The 18,988-nt window shown below is 45.2% G+C and overlaps 1 protein-coding gene across 10 annotated transcripts in view; it reads right to left on the minus strand.

The window, feature by feature from the left end:
• The window catches only part of RAF1 (Raf-1 proto-oncogene, serine/threonine kinase), a 118,096-nt gene that overhangs the window by 40,113 nt on the left and 58,995 nt on the right, over positions 1–18,988 (minus strand). For 8 of the 10 annotated variants that reach the window (XM_030571149.1, XM_030571152.1, XM_030571146.1 and 5 more), the window contains 4 exons: positions 18,392–18,451; positions 16,131–16,158; positions 15,906–16,033; positions 6,143–6,260 (listed from right to left, as the gene is read on the minus strand). In XM_030571149.1, the coding sequence (XP_030427009.1) occupies positions 6,143–6,260; positions 15,906–16,033; positions 16,131–16,158; positions 18,392–18,451 (334 nt within the window). The remainder of the gene's footprint in view (positions 1–6,142; positions 6,261–15,905; positions 16,034–16,130; positions 16,159–18,391; positions 18,452–18,988) is intronic. The other 2 variants (XM_030571145.1, XM_030571154.1) reach the window with 1 other exon arrangement.

Below are 18,988 nucleotides of genomic sequence, written 5' to 3' on the forward strand. Positions count from 1 at the left end.
CATGGCTGCAAGTGTGAATAAGTATTCACAGCCCTTGGAAGGGACAAAGTATTTGCGCTCCACACCCCCGGCAATCTGTGGAATCAAGGTTGGGGTCTGCCACAGGGTCTTTATGTTATTTTGCACAGTCTTGATCAAAGGAAGGACTACCCGTAATGGACCTTCAGGAGTGAGAATATCCACCATGGGGTCCTCAGCCTCGACCACCTCCTCTGCTTGCAACCTCAAGTAGCAGGCAATCTCCCTAAGGAGGTCCTGGTGTGCCCTGTGGTCAATCGGAGGAGAGCCAGAAACTGATGCCCCTGCCACAGCTTCATCAGGGGAAGAGGATGAGGTGGCCAGAGGGGGTACCGGGTCCTCCTGCATTTCCGGCTTCCCGACCTCCTCTTAGTTAGTGCACGCCCCCGCAGTGGTTAGAGCCTGCGAAGCTGTAGCCTGACTCTGTGGCTGGTTCTGTGCTGGAGTGGCGTCTGCCTCAACCAGAGCCTGAAGGGACTGTTGGGACAGACTGGCCTCGGATCCCCAAGGCGTAGGCCTGTCCCTGGGAGAGTGGGGTGGCCAGTGTTCTGAGGCTACCGATCTCAACCCCCTTGAAAAGGTACCCTGGGCCTGATGGTAAGCCCAGGGGGTCCAAAAGGGTCACGGCACCAGGGGCTACCACAGGTGCCAGTCTGGCCTTGGTGCCAGGAAGGGGGAATGTCACGTCATTGGAGGTGCTGTCGTGGGACTCGGTGCCGGGGTGCAGTGCCGCACCAAAGACGACCGAGAGTTGTGCCAGGTATGATGTTGAGCCGGGGACTGCAAGCACTGCATGATAGCTGGCTTGCCTCTAGACGGTACTGGTCTTATCAGCACTGGAGGCTTGACCCGAGAACCTGGGGCTGTGCAGCCCTCATCTCGATGAGGTCTCTGGCGGCTTCTAAAGTGTCCAGGGTGGAGAGTGGCTCTAAAATCTCCACTTGGCACTGCCCTGCCGGAGAGTTGCTACATTCCAGACTCAACGGTCCCCTCTGAGGCACTGAAGTCAATGGCACCGACTCGTGCGGACTTGGCATTGGGTCCTTTCTCGGGAGCACCTGTGCATCCCGACGGGCCTGTGGCTCTCGGGGCTGGTGAGCACCTCTTTCGGCCTTCTGGTGTGGCACTGGGGAAGTCGAGCGGTACTGGGCCGCTATCCCTGGATGCGATGCCGGAAAGCACTGGTGCGAAGGGTCTCCGTACAGATGTGCCCAGTGCCGAATCCTGGACATCTGCAGTTAGTTGTGGGTGTAGAGAGGATTCCATTAACAGTTGCTTTAGGCAGAAATCACACTCCTTTTTGGTTCCTGGCTGAAAAGCCCTGCAGATTTTGCACCTGTTTGTTTGGTGCGCTTCCCCCAGACACTTTAAACAAAAGTCGGGATGGGTCACTGATGGACTTAAAGCCTTGGGCTTACGGCATGTCCTGGAGCCCGAAGGGGGTTAGGGATTGGGGACAGACCCTGCTCCCAACCTACTATCTGAACTATCTATATATACTAAATCAACTACAACAACAACTAGAAACGCTAATGACTAACAGAAGAACGCTAAGGAAGCACTTGCTGAGCAAGTGAGCACTGTTCCAACGGCCGTCATGAACGGTAAGAATGAACTGAAGGGGAGTCGGATTGGCAGGGTCATATATTGAGTGCCGTGAAGGAGCCACTCTAGGGGCTCCACAGCTGACCCAACAGGAGCTGCCAAGGGAAACTTTCCGATAACCGTGCACCTGATGTGAACCAAGCACTCAAAGAACTAAAACACCCTAATTTTCCCCCCTAATTTTAAGCAAGCTTAAAAAATACCAAGGGATTCACTAAGACTAGACTGCAGTTATCTTCCAGTGTATTCATTTTAGTCACTGCAGACATCTCTTTAATTTCTGTTTGCCATTAATTTGGAATCTGATTCAGAAAACATACTGATGGTACAATGTGCTATCCTATTTTCTTTGTCAGATTCCTTGTAACTTCAGTAAGTGCCCTATACTTTTCCCATTACACTACCTAGAAACCTTCAGCTGAGAGCTATTTTCATAATTTTGGTATGCAGTTTATTCTGTAACTTATCGATCTATATTGTTCTCCTAAACACCAAACTTCTACACTGTACCCAACAGGCTATTAAGTGACTGGATCCTGCTGTAACTGTGGTTGATGTATGTTATGAAGCCAGAAGTTTAACAATACTGAACTGAAATTCTTTTTATTTAAAAAGGATTTATGGAAGGCTGTTATCAGATATAACACAACCAGGCAGAGATGCAGTAACCAGTGATTACAAAGCCAAACAAATTAAAATTATTCTCAGTATTATTTTTTAGAACATGGAATTGTTCCATCAGTTAATAGACATTTCCCACTTGTATTTTATAAAAACATGCCTTAACTTTTTGCAACAGGCACCTTGTCTTTTAATGTGTAATAGCACCAAAAGCTGGTGTGGCATCCACTAGTGAAGGCAAACAGTGACCCTAAGGCAGGTTTCTCCACAGAAAAATATTTAACAGGAGCAAGCACTCGTGTAACATATTCAAGATCAGGCATGGCGAACCTGTGGCTCCAGAATCGCATGCGGCTCTTCAGAGGTTAATATGCCGCCCTTGCATAGGCGCTGACTCCGAGGTTAGAGCTACAAATACTAACTTTCCAATCTGCTGTGGGGTGCTCACTGCTCAACCCCCTGCTCTGCTCCAGGTCCTGCCACCACTCTACCCCCTCACCCAAGACCCCAGCTCCTTCCCATGAGCCTGCCATGCCCCTGCTCCTTCCCCCTCCCCACCAGAGCCTCCTGCACACTGCAAAACAGCTGACTGCAGCAGGCTGGAGGCATGGGGAGGGAGGTGGAGGCGCAGATTGGTGGGGCTGCCAGTGGGCGGGAGGCACTCAGGACTGCAGGGGGGGTAACGGATGGAGGGCTGCTGACATATTACTGTGGCTCTTCGGCAATGTTCATTGGTAAATTCTGGCTCCTTCTCTGGCTCAGGTTGGCCACCCTTGCTCTAGATAGGTCACCTTTCCATCTCCCATCAACCTCAAAGAGCCATCTAAATCTAGAACTGACCATTTTTTATCAAAATGCCTTTATCAGGGCCAAAGAGGAAATGTGATGGTCTATGATAGGCAGGTTTCCAATTCACTTTAAGCTACCTGTGCTCTCTTTCTTCCTTTTAAAGCTAGAGACATGTTAGCAGGACACTACAGGATCCAAATGGACTCTGACAGTCTGTAACAGAAGTGGTGCTAATATAAAAACGAATACTTAAATCTTTCATCAGAATATTCTGGAAAAATATAGGATATCCATCCAGTTAAGCATGCATTCCTCATTGTAAGACTATCTTAAGAGAACTATAATACAACTCTGCCCTGATAAAACACTGTTCTCAGGAGCCAAAAAATCTTACATTATATCGAACTTGCTTTGATCCGTTGGATTGCGCAGCCCCACCCCCCTGGAGTGGTGCATTACCGCGTTATATCTGAATTTGTGTTATATCGAGTTGCTTTATATCAGGGTAGAGGTGTAAAACATTGCAAATGCTCATATATACTTGAAAATATCTATGGATTTCACCTTTTTCCTTGAAGGCAAAGCAAGAAGAGTTAAGTAAGCCTAGGACATTTTTTCAGAGAATCTCACAACATAGCCCTTGGTCTACTGGTCAACAAGCCTCTTATTACAGATCTAGTCAAGTTACCCCAGTTGGACACTCAGATTGCTGGGCCCTGGGTGCTTTAAGCCTCCAGAATCTCAACACAATCCAGGCACCATCCTGGCTTGGAGTCTGTATGAACACTCTCAAGATGCAGATCCTCTGTTATAGCACCATGTTCTGAGAGTTTGTACTGTAACTTAAACACATGCTCTGCCAGAACTTGAGCAGTGTGGGCACTCTTGATTTACAGTTTACCTCTTTAGGCCCCTGCAAAGTTAAAGCCAGCAGAGAGACAGAATCTCATGCCAGGTCTATCTAACACACCACTGTTCTTTCCTTAACAGCATAAGATAACACAAATCTAGATGGAATACACATTTCTCCTGCTTCAGTTTCCTCACCATTCTGGAGAGTCTTTTAGGCTTGGACAGTTGTTTGGGATGCCCAGGATATTTCTCCAGCAGCTCTCAACTTTTCTTCTTCAGCATGGAGTCTTTCAGCTCAGCTAGTTTTCGCTGAGCGTGGCTAAACAGGGCAACCCTGCTACAAAAGTATGCCTCTTTTCCCTTTGCCTGTCCAAAGCTTACAGTTCCAGTCTCAGTGAGGCTCTCAAATGTAGATGTCCTCCTACCCTTCCCTACCAGTTCCTTTGTTCTGTTGCTAATTTTTCTTCCTCACTCTCCACTTCACCAGATGCCTACAGATAAGTTGGGAGTATCTTCTCCCAGCTCCAGCTAATCTCCATAGTATGCCAACAGTTCAGAGTACAGATATTTAAGTTTATCGACTCTCCACAGTCCTTTGTCTGGTACGTGGCTGCTTCAGCCTATGTCAGCAAGTGGTGGATTCCACAGTCAAATAGAGGCACTCCCCGATGCAGCAATTTTATATACAACTTCATTAGTATCAACCAGAATTCATAAATTGTACAGATTCCCCAAATCACCACACTCCTATTCTTGAACAAATCAGAAACGCTTATGGTGCCTCTAGCTTGATCTGGAAACACTATTTAGGTTACAGCAATCTGCCCATTTTGTCTTCTTTTATTTAGCTCCTGCTTGGAGGCTTTTAGTGCAATGATTATACTATCAAAACAATTTGACATAAAGAGGCCCGTGTTGCTGTTTCCTCAAACCTACACAGAAAAAGATTAAAAGGAAAATAACCTCTCTCAATGATATAAGATCACAATATTTAACTGCATTAAAAAGGATGTGTGCCAAAATATGCTCTCCCAGGAAGCTGTTTAACAAAGTCAGTGACACACCCCAAATCAGACCTATGTCAGTAAACAAGGCTGATTTTGATTTCACTGACAAACATAAGTTAGAACCAAACTGGATCCTATGTAGTGACTTCTGTTGTATCTCACTAGATTGAACTTTTACTTTGAGCATAAAAATAACCATTTATTGTTATATAATTGACTGCATGCACAACTTTATCTACATTGTGCACACACAGCATATATATTTAAAGGTGTATAATCACAAAACCAAACTTCCTGAAAATCTGGTCCATGAAGCAACTCAGTAGAGAGCATATGTCAGGTAAAAAACAAAACCAAAAAAGATTCTTCATAAAATTTTACATTAAAGGACATTTTAAAAATTGACTCTCTCCAGTTATAATGGTTTGTTTCTATATTTCACTTGAATTGGACAATGAAAATTAATCAATTTAATCATTTATAACCAAGTGCTATAAAGTTTAACGGTCCAGTCCTCATTTATGATGATGCAACATTTGAGCTGTAAAATACACAGGGAATATTTTTCCTTTAAAAATATTTTCAATCTAATTTTTCTTTTAACTATGGAAAAATTGCTACTGATCTCAGGCTTTTTTCCTTTTTTTTTTAAACACAAACCCTACATTTGAGATCTAAATTGACTTGGCAATTACAAGTCCTGTAGCTATTTTTATACACCGTATAGTAAAACTCATGTAAACAGATATTTTCCCATCCATATTCAAATTCCATTGCAAATGTCATACATGCTTGTTTCCTTTCTCTGAGATCACCAAGATGACTAAGCTAATTAAAATTCAGTTGGTGAAAATTCAATAAGATTAGTCTTGAAATCAGGATATGGAATTTCTTCATACAAACTCCATTGCTGGCAACTAAATATCCTTTTCAGGAAAAAGGCTATTGTGTCGCATATTAGATAAGGCAAGTCTGTTCTAGCATATTGAACACACAATGGAGTTGTGAGATTTGGATTCTATTCCCAGTTCTGACATGGACTTGCTACATGACCATGGAAAAGTCATGACTTGACTGTGCCTCAGTTTTACCAGTTACTAAACAAGAAAGCTAATGTTTGGTGCACCTCTACGGACCAAAAGTACTAAAAGTGCAGAGTGTTATTACAGAGTTTCTCTTTGTCTGGAGAACTGCCATTTTACAATATCAACATTTAAAAAAACACACAAAACTAAGTGTTTAGTACTTACCATGCCATTTGCCTTTGTAAACCGTTCCAAAAGAACCTGACCCTATTCTGGTCGAGAGCATAACTTCACTTGCTTCTATTTCCCAATAATAACTTGAATCTCTCTGTCCACGAGGCCTCTGGAACACAAATACATATTTAAGGCACAAGCATGTCAACCATTTTGACAGCTCTCAAGTGTTAACATGGCTAGCTGCCTGGACAATATATTTCAAGGATTGAAATTAAAAATATACTCAATTTAAAAAGATGAATTGCAGAACTGCAACACTCTGGGTGATCTTTGACTAAATGCAAAGATAATTGCCAATGTTATCTTGTATTCTAACACATACCAGCTTGTTCCTCCATTTTCTTTCCAGACCCATTTCAGGATTCAACGTTCCTCTTACAGCAGTAGATAACCTCAAAACCCAAAACAGGTAGACAACCTTTACCTGGATGATTTTGGCTGCTTATGTTATCAACTGTTGCAAGGGAAAAGCAGAATTGTGATATTAGATCTTCAAAAGACAATTGAGTAAAGAATTTTTTTTTAATTAATGAAATGTAATGTAATGTTTACAGACCCTATCAAATTCTTAAAAATTATAAGAGCAGCTACTGATTAAAAATACTCCTGAATAAAATGTAAATATTTATTAAATGCATTTCAAAAGGCACCCATTGCTAGGGCCCTACCAAATTCACGGTCCATTTTGGTCAATTTCACGGTCATAGGATTTTAAAAATCATAAATTTCATGATTTCAGATATTTAAATCTGAATTTTCAGTGTTGTAACTGATGGGGTTCTGACCCAACTCTGAAGGCAGCAGCGCAGCAGAAAGGGTGGCATGGTATGGTATTGGCATGGTATTGTATTGCCTTCAGATCTTGGCACCTGGCCAGCAGCTGCTGTTCTCCAGCCACCTAACTCCGAAGGCAGCACAGAAGTAAGAGTGGCAATACCACGACCCCACTACAATAACCATGTGACTCCCACAACCCTCTTTTGAGTAGGAAGCCCCATTTTGAGAAATGCTGGTCTCCCCATGCAATCTGTATAATATAGGGTAAAAGTACACAAAAAAGATTAGATTTCATGGGGGAGACCAGATTTCACGGTCCGTGATGCATTTTTCATTGCTGTGAATTTGGTATGGCCCTACCCATTGCCCACGGTAACTGACAAGATACTAGGGAGGCATTTTTAGAAGCCCTTAAGTGACTTAGGAGCACAAGTTCCATTTCAATGGGACTTATTGTCCAAAGCATTTAAGTCATGTAGGTGCAGACCATCCACTGGTCAATATTTTGCTGAAACTATTGACAAAAAAACATATCTAGTTATCTTCCTTATTGCAATGTGTTCTTGTTCAAATGAAATGTGTAACTGGACAGTTTGAAACTGGAACAATTTTTTTTGTTTAAAGATATTTAAGGTACTGACAGTGTCTCCAGCAACTGTTAAGGAAAAGCACCCAACGACCACAACCAACACAAGTAGAACAGCACTGATTAGGAAGTTTGGGGAAGTGTACAAAATACATACATCAAGATAAGACCTTCTCTGCAATATTTGAGTACCTCACAAGCATCACTCAATCCTCAGCAACACTGAGGTATGAAAAGGAGGACCAAGGGACTTGTCTATGGTTACAAAGGAAATCTGTGGCAGAGCCAGGAACTGAACCCAGACCTCCCAAGTCCCAGACCAGGACCTAAAACTACAAGATCACTCTACCTTCTAAATCAAAATAATTCAAATTGTCCTTTCATGTTAAAATAACAGCTCTACGGTGAATCACCTTTCACACAAGACTGACATCCCTTACATTTAAAAGGATGCTACAAAGTGATTTAATCCTCATATTTCATGCATCTTAAAATGTATATCAAAATGAAAAACACATTCCTGATTCCAAATCTTTTTTTCCTAAAACTGAACACAGCAGCTCTGAGTTAACAACACATGAACACTTGGTGCATAATTTAAAGTAATATACTTGCACTATGACCATCATGTACACGCATAGCTTAGTTTATGAGCAAGACTTACATTAAAGCAGGATACATATATTACTAGTAAATACTCTCTTACAATGGCTAATGAAGAAAGGGCAAGAGAGCTCCCCAGGAGCAGTGCATGAGATCATTCTTGACACCTGACTGACATAAGTTTAACTGACAAAAGCACCGGCATGGACAGCACTAGGTCGGCGGGAGATGCTTTCCCGCCAACATAGCTACTGCTGCTCTTTGAGAATAGTTGAATTATGCTGGCAGGAGAGCGCTCTCCCATTGGTATCGAGTGACTACAAAGGAGACCTCATAGCAGCACAGTTGCAGCAGTAAGTGCCATTCTAACGTCTGTAGTGTAGACATAGCCTAAGAGTTACAGTGATTTATTTCAGTTAGGAAATCTTAGGTATAATCTGAGGCCTAAACTACTAGACCAAGATTTTAAAAGAACACATGCATTTTGTTAAATTCAATTTTCATAAAAAATTTCATTTAACCACTTATCACTAAATTGAACACACATTGTCAACATCATTTTTCAATGAAAGCCATGGCAGTCAGTTTCAAATGAAGACAAACAACAATCTTAAAAATCTTGTATCTTTCAAAAAATATATGGACCTTTAGAAAAACTCAGATGATAATGCTTGAATCAGTACTACAAACATTTTAATGTGGGATGTGAAATTGAAGTTCCACACAGTGATTTGTTATGGGAATTTAAAGTACAAGGTGATCTCATTTCAACACAAACTAAATAGAACATTCCTAACAGTTTATCACAAGTTATGTCCTTCAAAAACTGGAATTTTGTCCCAAGGTCCCTCTTTGGGTATGTCTATACTACCTGCCGGATCGGCGGGCAGTGATCAATCCAGCGGGGGTCAATTTATCGCATCAAGTCTAGAAGCAATAATCAACCCCCGAGCACTCTCCCATTGACTCCTGTACGTCACCACCGCAAGAGGCGCAGGTGGAGTCAACGAAGGAGCGGCAGCAGTCAACTCACTGAATTGAAGACACTGCGGTGAATAGGTCTAAGTACGTCGACTCCAGCTATGTTATTCATGTAGCTGAAGTTGAATAACTTAGATCGATCTCCCCCTAACACTCCCCTGTATAGACCAGGCCTTTTTCTACTTCAGGATTAGTCTGAAAAATGACAGTTACCTTTTCTGTAACTGGTGTTCTTCAAAATATGTTGCTCGTGTCTATTCCACAGTAGGTGTGCATGCTCACCACATGCACTGGTGCTGGAAGTTTTTCCCCTAGCAGTACCTGTAGGGGAGTGCTCCAACGATCCCTGGAGTGGCGCATCCATGAAGCGGTATAAGGGGTGCTGCGCACTCCCTCCACCCTCAGTTCCTTCTTATCCAGACAACTCTGACAGAGGGGAAGGAGAGCGGGATGTGGAATAGACATGAGCAACACATCTCGAAGAATACCAGGTTATGGAAAAGGTAACTGTCTTTTCTTCTTTGAGTGATTGCTCATGTGTATTCCACAGTAGGTGATTCCAAGCTGTATCTGTTGGAGGTGGGTAGGAGTTCACAAATTCTCAGGATGGAGCACAGCCGTTTGGGAGACAGCCGCATAATGCGAGATGAAAGTGTGAACTGAAGACCACGTAGCAGCCCTACAAATACCCTGGATGGGGACATGGGCCAAAAAGGCAGCCGATGAGGCCTGTGCCCGAGTCGAGTGCGCCTTCACAATTGGTGGTGGAGGGATTCCCGCCAGGACATAACACGTACGGATGCATGAGGTGATCCAGTTGGAGATGCGCTGAGTGGAGACTGCCCGACCTTTCATGTGCTCAGCCAAGGCAATGAACAGTTGCAAGGACTTTCTGAATGGCTTAGTCCACTTCAGGTAGAAAGCCAGAGGCCATCTCACATCCAGCGTGTGAAGGCAGAGCTCCTCACTGGATGCATGGGGCTTGAGGCAGAGGACTGGCATAAAAATGTCCTGACCCATATGGCGGAAGCCACCTTCAGGAGGAATGAAGGGTGTGGGTGAAGCTGAACCTTATCTTTATTAAACACCGGGTATGGGGGCTCGGAGGTCAGGTTCCTGAGTTCCGAGACCAGTCTAGCTGACGTGATCGCAACCAGGAAGGCCATCTTCCATGAGAGGTGTGACCAGGAGCATGTGGCTAGCAGCTCAAACAGAGGCTCCTTGAGAGAGGCCAACACTAGGTTTAGGTCCCACTGTGGGACAGAGGCCTAACATATGGGAAGAGACAATCCAACCCCTTAAGGAATCGGCCAGTCATAGCTTGGGAGAATACCGTGTGGCCCTGCATCAGCAGATGGAAGGCCAATATGGCTGCCAGGAGCACTCTGACTGACGAGGGTGCCAGGCCCTGGGCTCTAACATGAAGGAGGCAGTCCAGAATAAACTGGATCGGGGCAGCCACCGGGGAAATGCCCCGTTCATCCACTCATCTGGAGAACAAAGACCACTTTGCCAAGTAGGCTCAGCACATAGAGGGGCACCTGCTTTTCAGCAGGATGTGCTAAACCCCTTCTGAGCATGTCCTTTCCTCCCTAACTATTGAGCAGCCACACCATGAGGTGGAGTGCTGCTAGGTTGGGGTGGAGGGGGCACTGGTCCTGGGAGAGCAGGTCTGGGCGGGACGGCAACGGCCACGGCAGGGCGACAATGAGACCCATGAGGGTTCTGAACCAATGCTGCCTGGGCCATGCCAAGGCAATCAGAAGGACCCGGGCCTTGACCGACTAGCTTTTCCAGGACCTTGCCAATCGGCGGGAATGGGGAAAAGGCATAGAGAAACTGGCTTAACCAGGACAGGAGGAAGGCATTGGAGATAGCACCCCAATACAGAGAGGGATCGGGATATCCTACAGGAAGATCTGGATGACTTTGTAAACTGGAGTAATAGTAATAGGATGAAATTTAAGAATGAAAAGTGCAGGGTCATGCATTCAGGGATTAATAAGAATTTTTGTTATAAACTGGGGACACATCACTTGGAAGTAACAGAGGAAGAGGAGAAGGACCTCGGAGTATTGGTTGATCACAGGATGACTATGAGCCCACAATGTGATATGGCTGTGCAAAAAAGCTAATGCCGTCTTGAGATGCATCAGGCGAGGTATTTCCAGTAAAGATAAGGAAGTCTTAGTACCACTATACAAGGCACTGGTGAGACCTCATCTGGAATACTGTGTGCCGTTCTGGTCTCCCATGTTTAAGAAGGATGAATTCAAACTGGAACAGGTACAGGGAAGGGCTACTAGGATGATCCGAGGAATGGTAAACCTGTCTTATGAAAGGAGACTCAAAGTGCTTGGCTTGTTTAGCCTAACCAAAAGAAGGTTGAGGGAGATATGATTGCTCTCTATAAATATATTAGAGGGATATTTTAAGCTCAGTACCAACGTGAACACAAGAACAAAGGGATATAAACTGGCCATCAGGAAATTTAGACTTGAAATTAGATGAAGGTTTCTAACTATCAGAAGACTAAAGTTCTGGAATAGCCTTCCATGGGGAGCACTGGTGGCAAAAGACAAATCTGGCTTCAAGACTAAGCTTGATAAGTTTATGGAAGGGATGGTACGATGAGATAGTCAAAAATCACTTAATTGCCAAAATTAGGCTATTAGCAGTAAATATGCCCAATGTCCTGTGATGGGACACTAGATAGGGTGGGATCTGAGCTACAGAGAATTCTTTCCTGGGTGTCTGGCTGGTGATTCTTGCCCACACGTTCAGGGTTTAGCTGATTGCCATATTTGGGGTCGGGAAGGAATTTTCCTCCAGGGCAGACTGGCAGAGGCCCTGGGGATTTTTCGCCTTCCTCTGCAGCGTGTGGCATAGGTCACTTGCTGGAGGATTCTCTGCACCTTTAAGTCTTTAAACCTCAATTTGAGGACTTCAATAGCTCAGACATAGGTCAGGGGGTTGTTACAGGAGTGGGTGGGTGAGATTCTCTGGCCTGCGTTGTGCAGGAGGTCAGACTAGAAGATCATAATGGTCCCTTCTGGCCTTAAAGTCTATGAGTCTCAGCCCCCACCCCACCCCCCGGAGCAGAACCGGGGACAGTGACGGTTCTGCCGAGTCACAAACAGGTTCACCTGGGGAGTTCCCCACAATTGGAAAAGTCTGTGCACCACCTCTGGGTGGAGAGACCATTAGTTCTGAGAGGAGAAGTCCCTGCTCAAATGGTCTGCCCTCTCATTCTGGGTGCCCAGCAGATGGAAGGCCTGTAGGCAGATGTCGCAGGCTATACACAAGTCCCACAGCCTGAGGGCTTCGTGGCAGAGGATCAGGCCCCACCTTGCTGTTGATATAGAACATTGAGGCCGTGTTGTCCGTGAGGACCCTGACCACCCGACGCTCCAGGTGCGAGCAGAAGGCCATGCACACCAGCCCGACCTCCTTGCCGTTTATGTTGAGGGTCAGATCCCGAGCCGACCACAGACCTTGGGTCTGAACGTTCTCCACATGTCGGATACTAGTTCCAGTGACAGGGCCCTGCCTCTGAACGGGACCCCTTGGAGCATGTTTCTCAGGGAGGATCACCAGTGTAGGGAGGTGATCACTGGCTTGGGCACCGTGAGGACTTTGTCCATCTTTTCCCTGGCCTGGGAGAACTCAGAGGCCAATCAGAGATGGAGGGGCCTCATCCTACGTCTGGCATGACGGACCACCTAGGTGCACACTGACACGTGACCCAAGAGCTGGAGGCATACTCTAGCTGTTGTCACCAGAAACCTCGTGACCGTGTTGATGAGCCCCTTCAGGGTCTCGAACCTATCTGGTGGGAGGGAGGCTTTGGCCGATGAGGCATCCAGAATCGCCCTGATAAACTCTATGCATTGTAATGGGACTAACCTGGACTTGGTGTTGTTTACCAACAAGCCCAAAGTGCTGCACATGGACAGAAGGTGCGCCACATGATCCCGCACCTGTGACTGGGAGCTGCCCTTGATGAACCAGTCATCCATATAGGGGAAGATCTGGACCTCCCGGCACCTGAGTTAGGCTGCCACCACCGACATACATTTCGTGAATACCCTGAGGGCAGTAGACAGACCAAATGGGAAGTCCGTAAATTGGCAGTGTTCCTGCCCCACCATGAAACTAAGGAAGCGTCTGTGCCCCTCGAATATATGAATGTGGAATTACACGTCCTGCAGATTGAGGGCGGCATACCAGTCCCCAGGAAGGAGATGATGGAGGCCAGGGAGACCATGCGTAACTGGAGTTTCACCATGTACTGGTTCAGACATTGCAGGTCCAAGATGGGCCTGAGCACCCCTTTGGCTTCAGGATAAGGAAATAGTGGGAGTAATACCCCTTGCCTTTGAACTCCCCTGGAGTCTGGAGAGTTGTGCGAGTGTCTTTCAGGTCATGCATCTTTGCAGCCATTTGTTCTGCAAACAGAGCTTTGCCGTCAAATGGGAGGTCCTGCAGGGAGGTCTGCGCCTTCCTGGACAGCCCAGAGAGCAGGAGCCATGACACCCTTCTCATGGACACCGTGGCCATGTCTGCTGCATCCGAAGCTGCCTGCAGGGTTGCCCTGGCACTTGCTGTGCCCTCTTCCACCAGTGCTTTGAACTCCTTCTTGTTGCGCTTCTGGAGAGAGTCCTCTACCTTGGTCAGGGAGCCCAACAGATTGAACTCATACCAGCCCAGGAGAGCCTGGTGGTTCGCCACCCATATCTGGAAGCTCGAGGACGAATATATTTTTCTTCCAAGTGAGTCCATCCTCCTTGAAGCTTTATTTTTCAGGGTAGGAGCTGATTGGCCCTGCCGTTCCCTGTGGTTGACCGACTCAACCACCAGGGAGTTAGGAGCAGTGTGGGTGTACAAGCATTCATGGCCCTTGGCGGGTACAAAGTACTTCCATTCAGCTCTCTTAGAGATCGGAGCCAATGACGCCGAGGTTTGCCACAGGGCATCTGAAATTTTCGCTACTCCTTCGTGGAGAGGCAAGGCCACCCTGCCCAATGCCAAAGAACACAATACAATACATTAAACAAGGAGTCTGAGGGCTCCTCCATCTCCTCTGTTTGAAGGTGAAGGCTTGATGCCATCCTTTTTAAGGAGTTCTTGGTGGGCTCTAAAGTTCTCCTGCGGGATGGAGGGAGGAGGTGCCGTAATCACTTCATCCGGGGAGGGTTAGGAGGCCAGCATGGTAATTTGTGTCTCCACTGGGACCGGAGGCTCCACCACCTGGTCGGTCTCTGGGCATGGTGCCGAGGATGTACGTCCCACCGACTCCTTCCTTAGAGGTCTGGAGAGGGAGGCCGATGGTTCTTCTGAGGCTCTGGCCACCAAGCGAGCCCCCACCGGGGGCTGCGTCAGCCTGGCTGGCCCATCGATAGAATACGAAGGGAGGCCGGGCTGACATACGGCCTGCCACTGTCCCTGGACCTGGAGGAGTGGCGGTGCCAGGAGCAATGCCAACCACACGACTGCGATCCTGACGTGTAGGACTGGTACCATCAGTAACAGCTGCTCCGCGATTGGCTCTGGCGGGCAGACCCGCAATGGCGAGATGTTGGTGATCGACACCCGGGCTGTGCAGGCGGTGCCGTGGTGGGGTCCTGGAGCGGGACGTGGAACGGGAACGACGTCAACGTTCATGCCGTGACCAGCTGCGATAACCCCTCCAAGAAGAGGACCTTTGGCATCATCTGCCTCAGTCCCGTCAGTGTTCGCTCATCGAGGTGGAGCGGTGCTGAGAGTCTCGGTCAGACGGTACCCAACCAGATAGCCTGGTGGGCATCGAGGGCGATCCACGTGGACTTTGCCCTGAACAGTCACTGGGCAGCAAACAGTGTCAGGAACATTCCCTCGACCAAGAGCGGTACCGAGCCAAGGGTGACTACGGAGATCCAAGCACCAACTTGCCTCTGGAGCACGGGGCCAACATCAACATTGCTCCTGGTACTGGCACGGACACATCCCAGGCCGCCTGCAGAGCCTCTGGTGTGGAGGGCATCTGGACATCCAGGGAGACCTGCTCTGAATGGGTTAGGCTACTCCGCTCAACTTGAGTCGGAGGCCTAAAGGCCTGTGGGGATTGAGGACTGCCCAACATGGGTCTAGCCTCTGTCCTGGGTTTACTCCGGTGTCACGGTGAAGGAGGCCTCTTTCTAGTCCTCTTGGCATGCCCCGTGGATGAGGGGCAGTGCCAACTAGTCAATGGTGCCAAAGGGTCGCCACACACCAACACCGCGGTGGCTGGTGCCGACTTGAAGCGGCGCGCCCGAGCCAGGGTCAGCGCCGACTCCATCAGAATAGCCCAGAGCCTAATGTCCCTTTCTCTCTTGGTCCAAAGCTTAAATAACTTGCAAACCTTGCAGCCATCGCTAAGATGGGTTTTCCTCAAACAGCATAGACAATCTGTGTGTGGATCACTCAGTGAAAGACTTAAAACCCAGGGTACGGGGCATGCCCTGGCCCGGGAATCTATCTAAACCAAACAGCTACAGGTACCATACACTGAATTAACAAACAGTTTTGGGAACAAGCTACAGCAAAGCTGGAACAGCAGTTCCGAAGCACCTTCACTGGCTGCAAGAAGGAACCGAGGGTGGGGGAGAACGCAGCACCCCTTATACCGTGCCATGGAGGTGCCACTCCAAGGGTTGCTAGGGCGCTCCTCTACAGGTACTGCTAGGGGAAAAACTTCTGGCACCAGTGCACGTGGCAAGCACACACACCTACTGTGGAATACGCATGAGCAATCACTCGAAGAAGAACAAATACTACAGTACTTACAATTTTGTTTTTTTCTTGTGTGTTGGATCCAGGAGCTCTCTCTCTCTGGGCTGGCACTGGGGTTTTGGGTTGAGACCAGCCAGTTGGGCTTATATTGTTGGGACTTCCAGATAGAGCTGACGGTGAAGCTTAATATACAAAAGCAAAACAGGAAATTATGAACAAGAGAAAATAAATGTAGAGTAAAAGAAATAATTCTAACTATTTTATGTATGGAAACCTTACCTGACTCACCGTGGCTTCGAATTGCATCCTAAAATGGGAGAGAAAATAAATTAAGAAAAAAAATATCAACATTTCAGTAAAATGTCAGACAAAGTGTCGAGGGAAGAAAGGGGTCTGGAAGTCAGATATCAGAAAAAGTAGATCACTCATGAAATGGTGCTAAAGAGCTTTGATTCAGGGCACAAGATTACTGACCAGTATCTTTCAAAAGAGAATGGTTTAGATATTTTAGAAGTCACAAGAATCCAGCTGTTACTTGCTGAAAACATCTATTTGCCCCCTTTTCAACCTGGCTCTAATCATGAGCTTTCATAATTAATTTACATGATTTTCATGGGGAAGTTAAACTATATTGCTATCCAATCACTGCTGCTGAATAAGAACCTCCTTGTCAAAGAAAATACTAAACATGTTTTTGATATTCCCAGCCATTGTACTGTCTTGTGAAACGGTTATGCACCCCTGAATTTCAGATAGGTACATAATTCCTACCGTGGTTTACACTATCTAGAGTGAGTGCACTCAGAAAATCACTATTTTGGTTTCGCACTGAGAGAGATTCCTTCTATATATAAGGGGAATATTGTTAGAATGTGAACAAACTTTACAACCAGTAGACACTTTGGAAGTACATACACCCACTGTACCATGTGAGACTGCAAAAGATTGAGATTTTCACTCTAATACCAAAGTAAATAAGTTCTCACAAGATTTACATCGCTGTCCAAAATACAACTCTACAAATGGGCTAAAAATAGGTTATTAGGCCAACTCTGGTACAGTGTTTCTCCTCATGCCACACAAACTTTACAGCACTTAATTCTACAGTCATGCACAGTGTCAGTACTGGCAGAAGCAACTTTTAGAACTTGTTCCTTCTAATAAACCATATCCCAAAGTAAGTATAGGAATGGCAAAAAGGCTAAGTACTATACAAAGCAAGAACATGCACTACAAAAATGTCAAATATTAAAAAAAAGTCAAAAAATAGAAGTCAATTCAAATCTTCCAACCAACTATCCACAGATGACATTTACATTTCATGGCAGGGCAGAACAACCTACAAGTACCCCACACGAAAGTTTATGAATGATCCATACTAATTCTATTAAGATAAGCAACACATTTTTAAAGAGTTGTCCTAATTATAATTCCTAAAGATTCATTCAGAAAGGGATGCTATCGTGGCTAGTAACAAACTTTGATCTATGACCTGTGTTTTGAATCAAAACATTCACACTGCTGCCCAGGAGTGTAATTTCAGTCAAATGAGTTGAAAAACTCAGCTACTTTAAAGAAAGCCATTTTAAAAGAAGTTATTTTTAGATTTACATATACATACACCTGACTTCTAAGGAAAAAAGCACTTCTACTGCACTTCAATACTTCTATTTTATCTCAGTTTGGGCTAAAGGGAAAATATTAACCTCTGCTGAATCTTTTTAGTCAAGGAAATAATATAGGTGCTCTTTTAGGTAATCACATATATATATTCTCCACCAGTATTATAATTTGTCATTTACACCTAATCTTTATGTGAAGTACAAGTAGTGCAAGGTGGCTCACTTGTCAGGATTATCTGGGTACACCTGACAATCATTTCTCTGCCGCTGCAGGGGCTTTGGGAACAGGTTCACCTCAGTCCTTCCTATTCTCTGGCTGTGGCACCTAATAGTCTAGTCTCCTGTGGGCTGCAATACTTTGATCTATTATGGTTTTTGGGCTTTGTACGTGGGTGCTAGGTGGTGTTGGTGGCCTGTGATATACAGGAGGTCAGACCAGATGATCTGGCGGTACCTTTTGGCCTCAAGCAATGTGACTCTATGAGCACACTATTTAATCTTGGTTTCTACTTGGCTATATCATCTCGGTGTGGCCATGCTATAATTCATCAAAACAATTCCCAGAGAAAAGGACGGACAATACATTAAAAGGATGTGTTTGAGACAAGATTTTGTTTTAAACATAGTAGGGCCAATGCTTCTTTAGTGTAGACCTACTAAAGTGAATGGGTTAACACAAAGGATGAATTTCACTGTCTGTAGAATTATCAACTTAACCCTGACACAAACTATTCTGTCCAGGTATCACCTCCAACTACCGTACTCACATATTAGAACTGAACCAAAACAAACATGCCACACTAACATCTTTATTAAAACAATTTTAGATTAATAATTTCACTTTGCCACTACTGTGGTTTACAGTCTTACAAATGCTGTTAATTGCAAGAAAGCAAAGGCATGAAGAAAAATACCTACTCTTCCCCTCAAACAAAATCGTCTGCACCAGGAACTGGGAGAAGCATTCAAGCTGTTGTTCTAATTAAAAGCAATGAGAAATAAAGAAAAGAACAGAGGAAGTAGTAAAAAATAACAGTTTTCAGTTGCTAAGATGAATTAATCAAAACAAACGATCAGGAACTTGAGGAAAGAAAAAGCAGCTTTACTCATTAGCTTTGTGCAGGTTATATTTTTCTCACTAGTAAGTATAGTTTTAAACTACAGTGAGAATATTAATGCTCACATTTTTGAAAACTAATTTATTAAAAGCCAGTCTTTTCCATTCAACACTGTGTGAAACATCTTCCAGAAACAAATAGCTTTTTACATAATCTCTGGAAGACTGCACATTTACATTACTTCATTCACAATCCTTTAAGATATTAAAAAGGTGGGAAGGGAGAAAGAGTGGCATCTCATCATTACATTATATGAAACACAAAGATGACAGTGTATCCGTCAAAGCCCTCTGTACTACACAATTATTAGGAAATGCAGATGGCTATATAATTAATTTGCCTATTTGTAAAACTATCCTGTGAGTAATTTTTGTGACATAAATACGGTAGGCAATGG

The sequence above is a fragment of the Gopherus evgoodei genome, chromosome 7 (assembly GCF_007399415.2).
Source record: "Gopherus evgoodei ecotype Sinaloan lineage chromosome 7, rGopEvg1_v1.p, whole genome shotgun sequence".
Taxonomy (NCBI): Eukaryota; Metazoa; Chordata; order Testudines; family Testudinidae; genus Gopherus; species Gopherus evgoodei.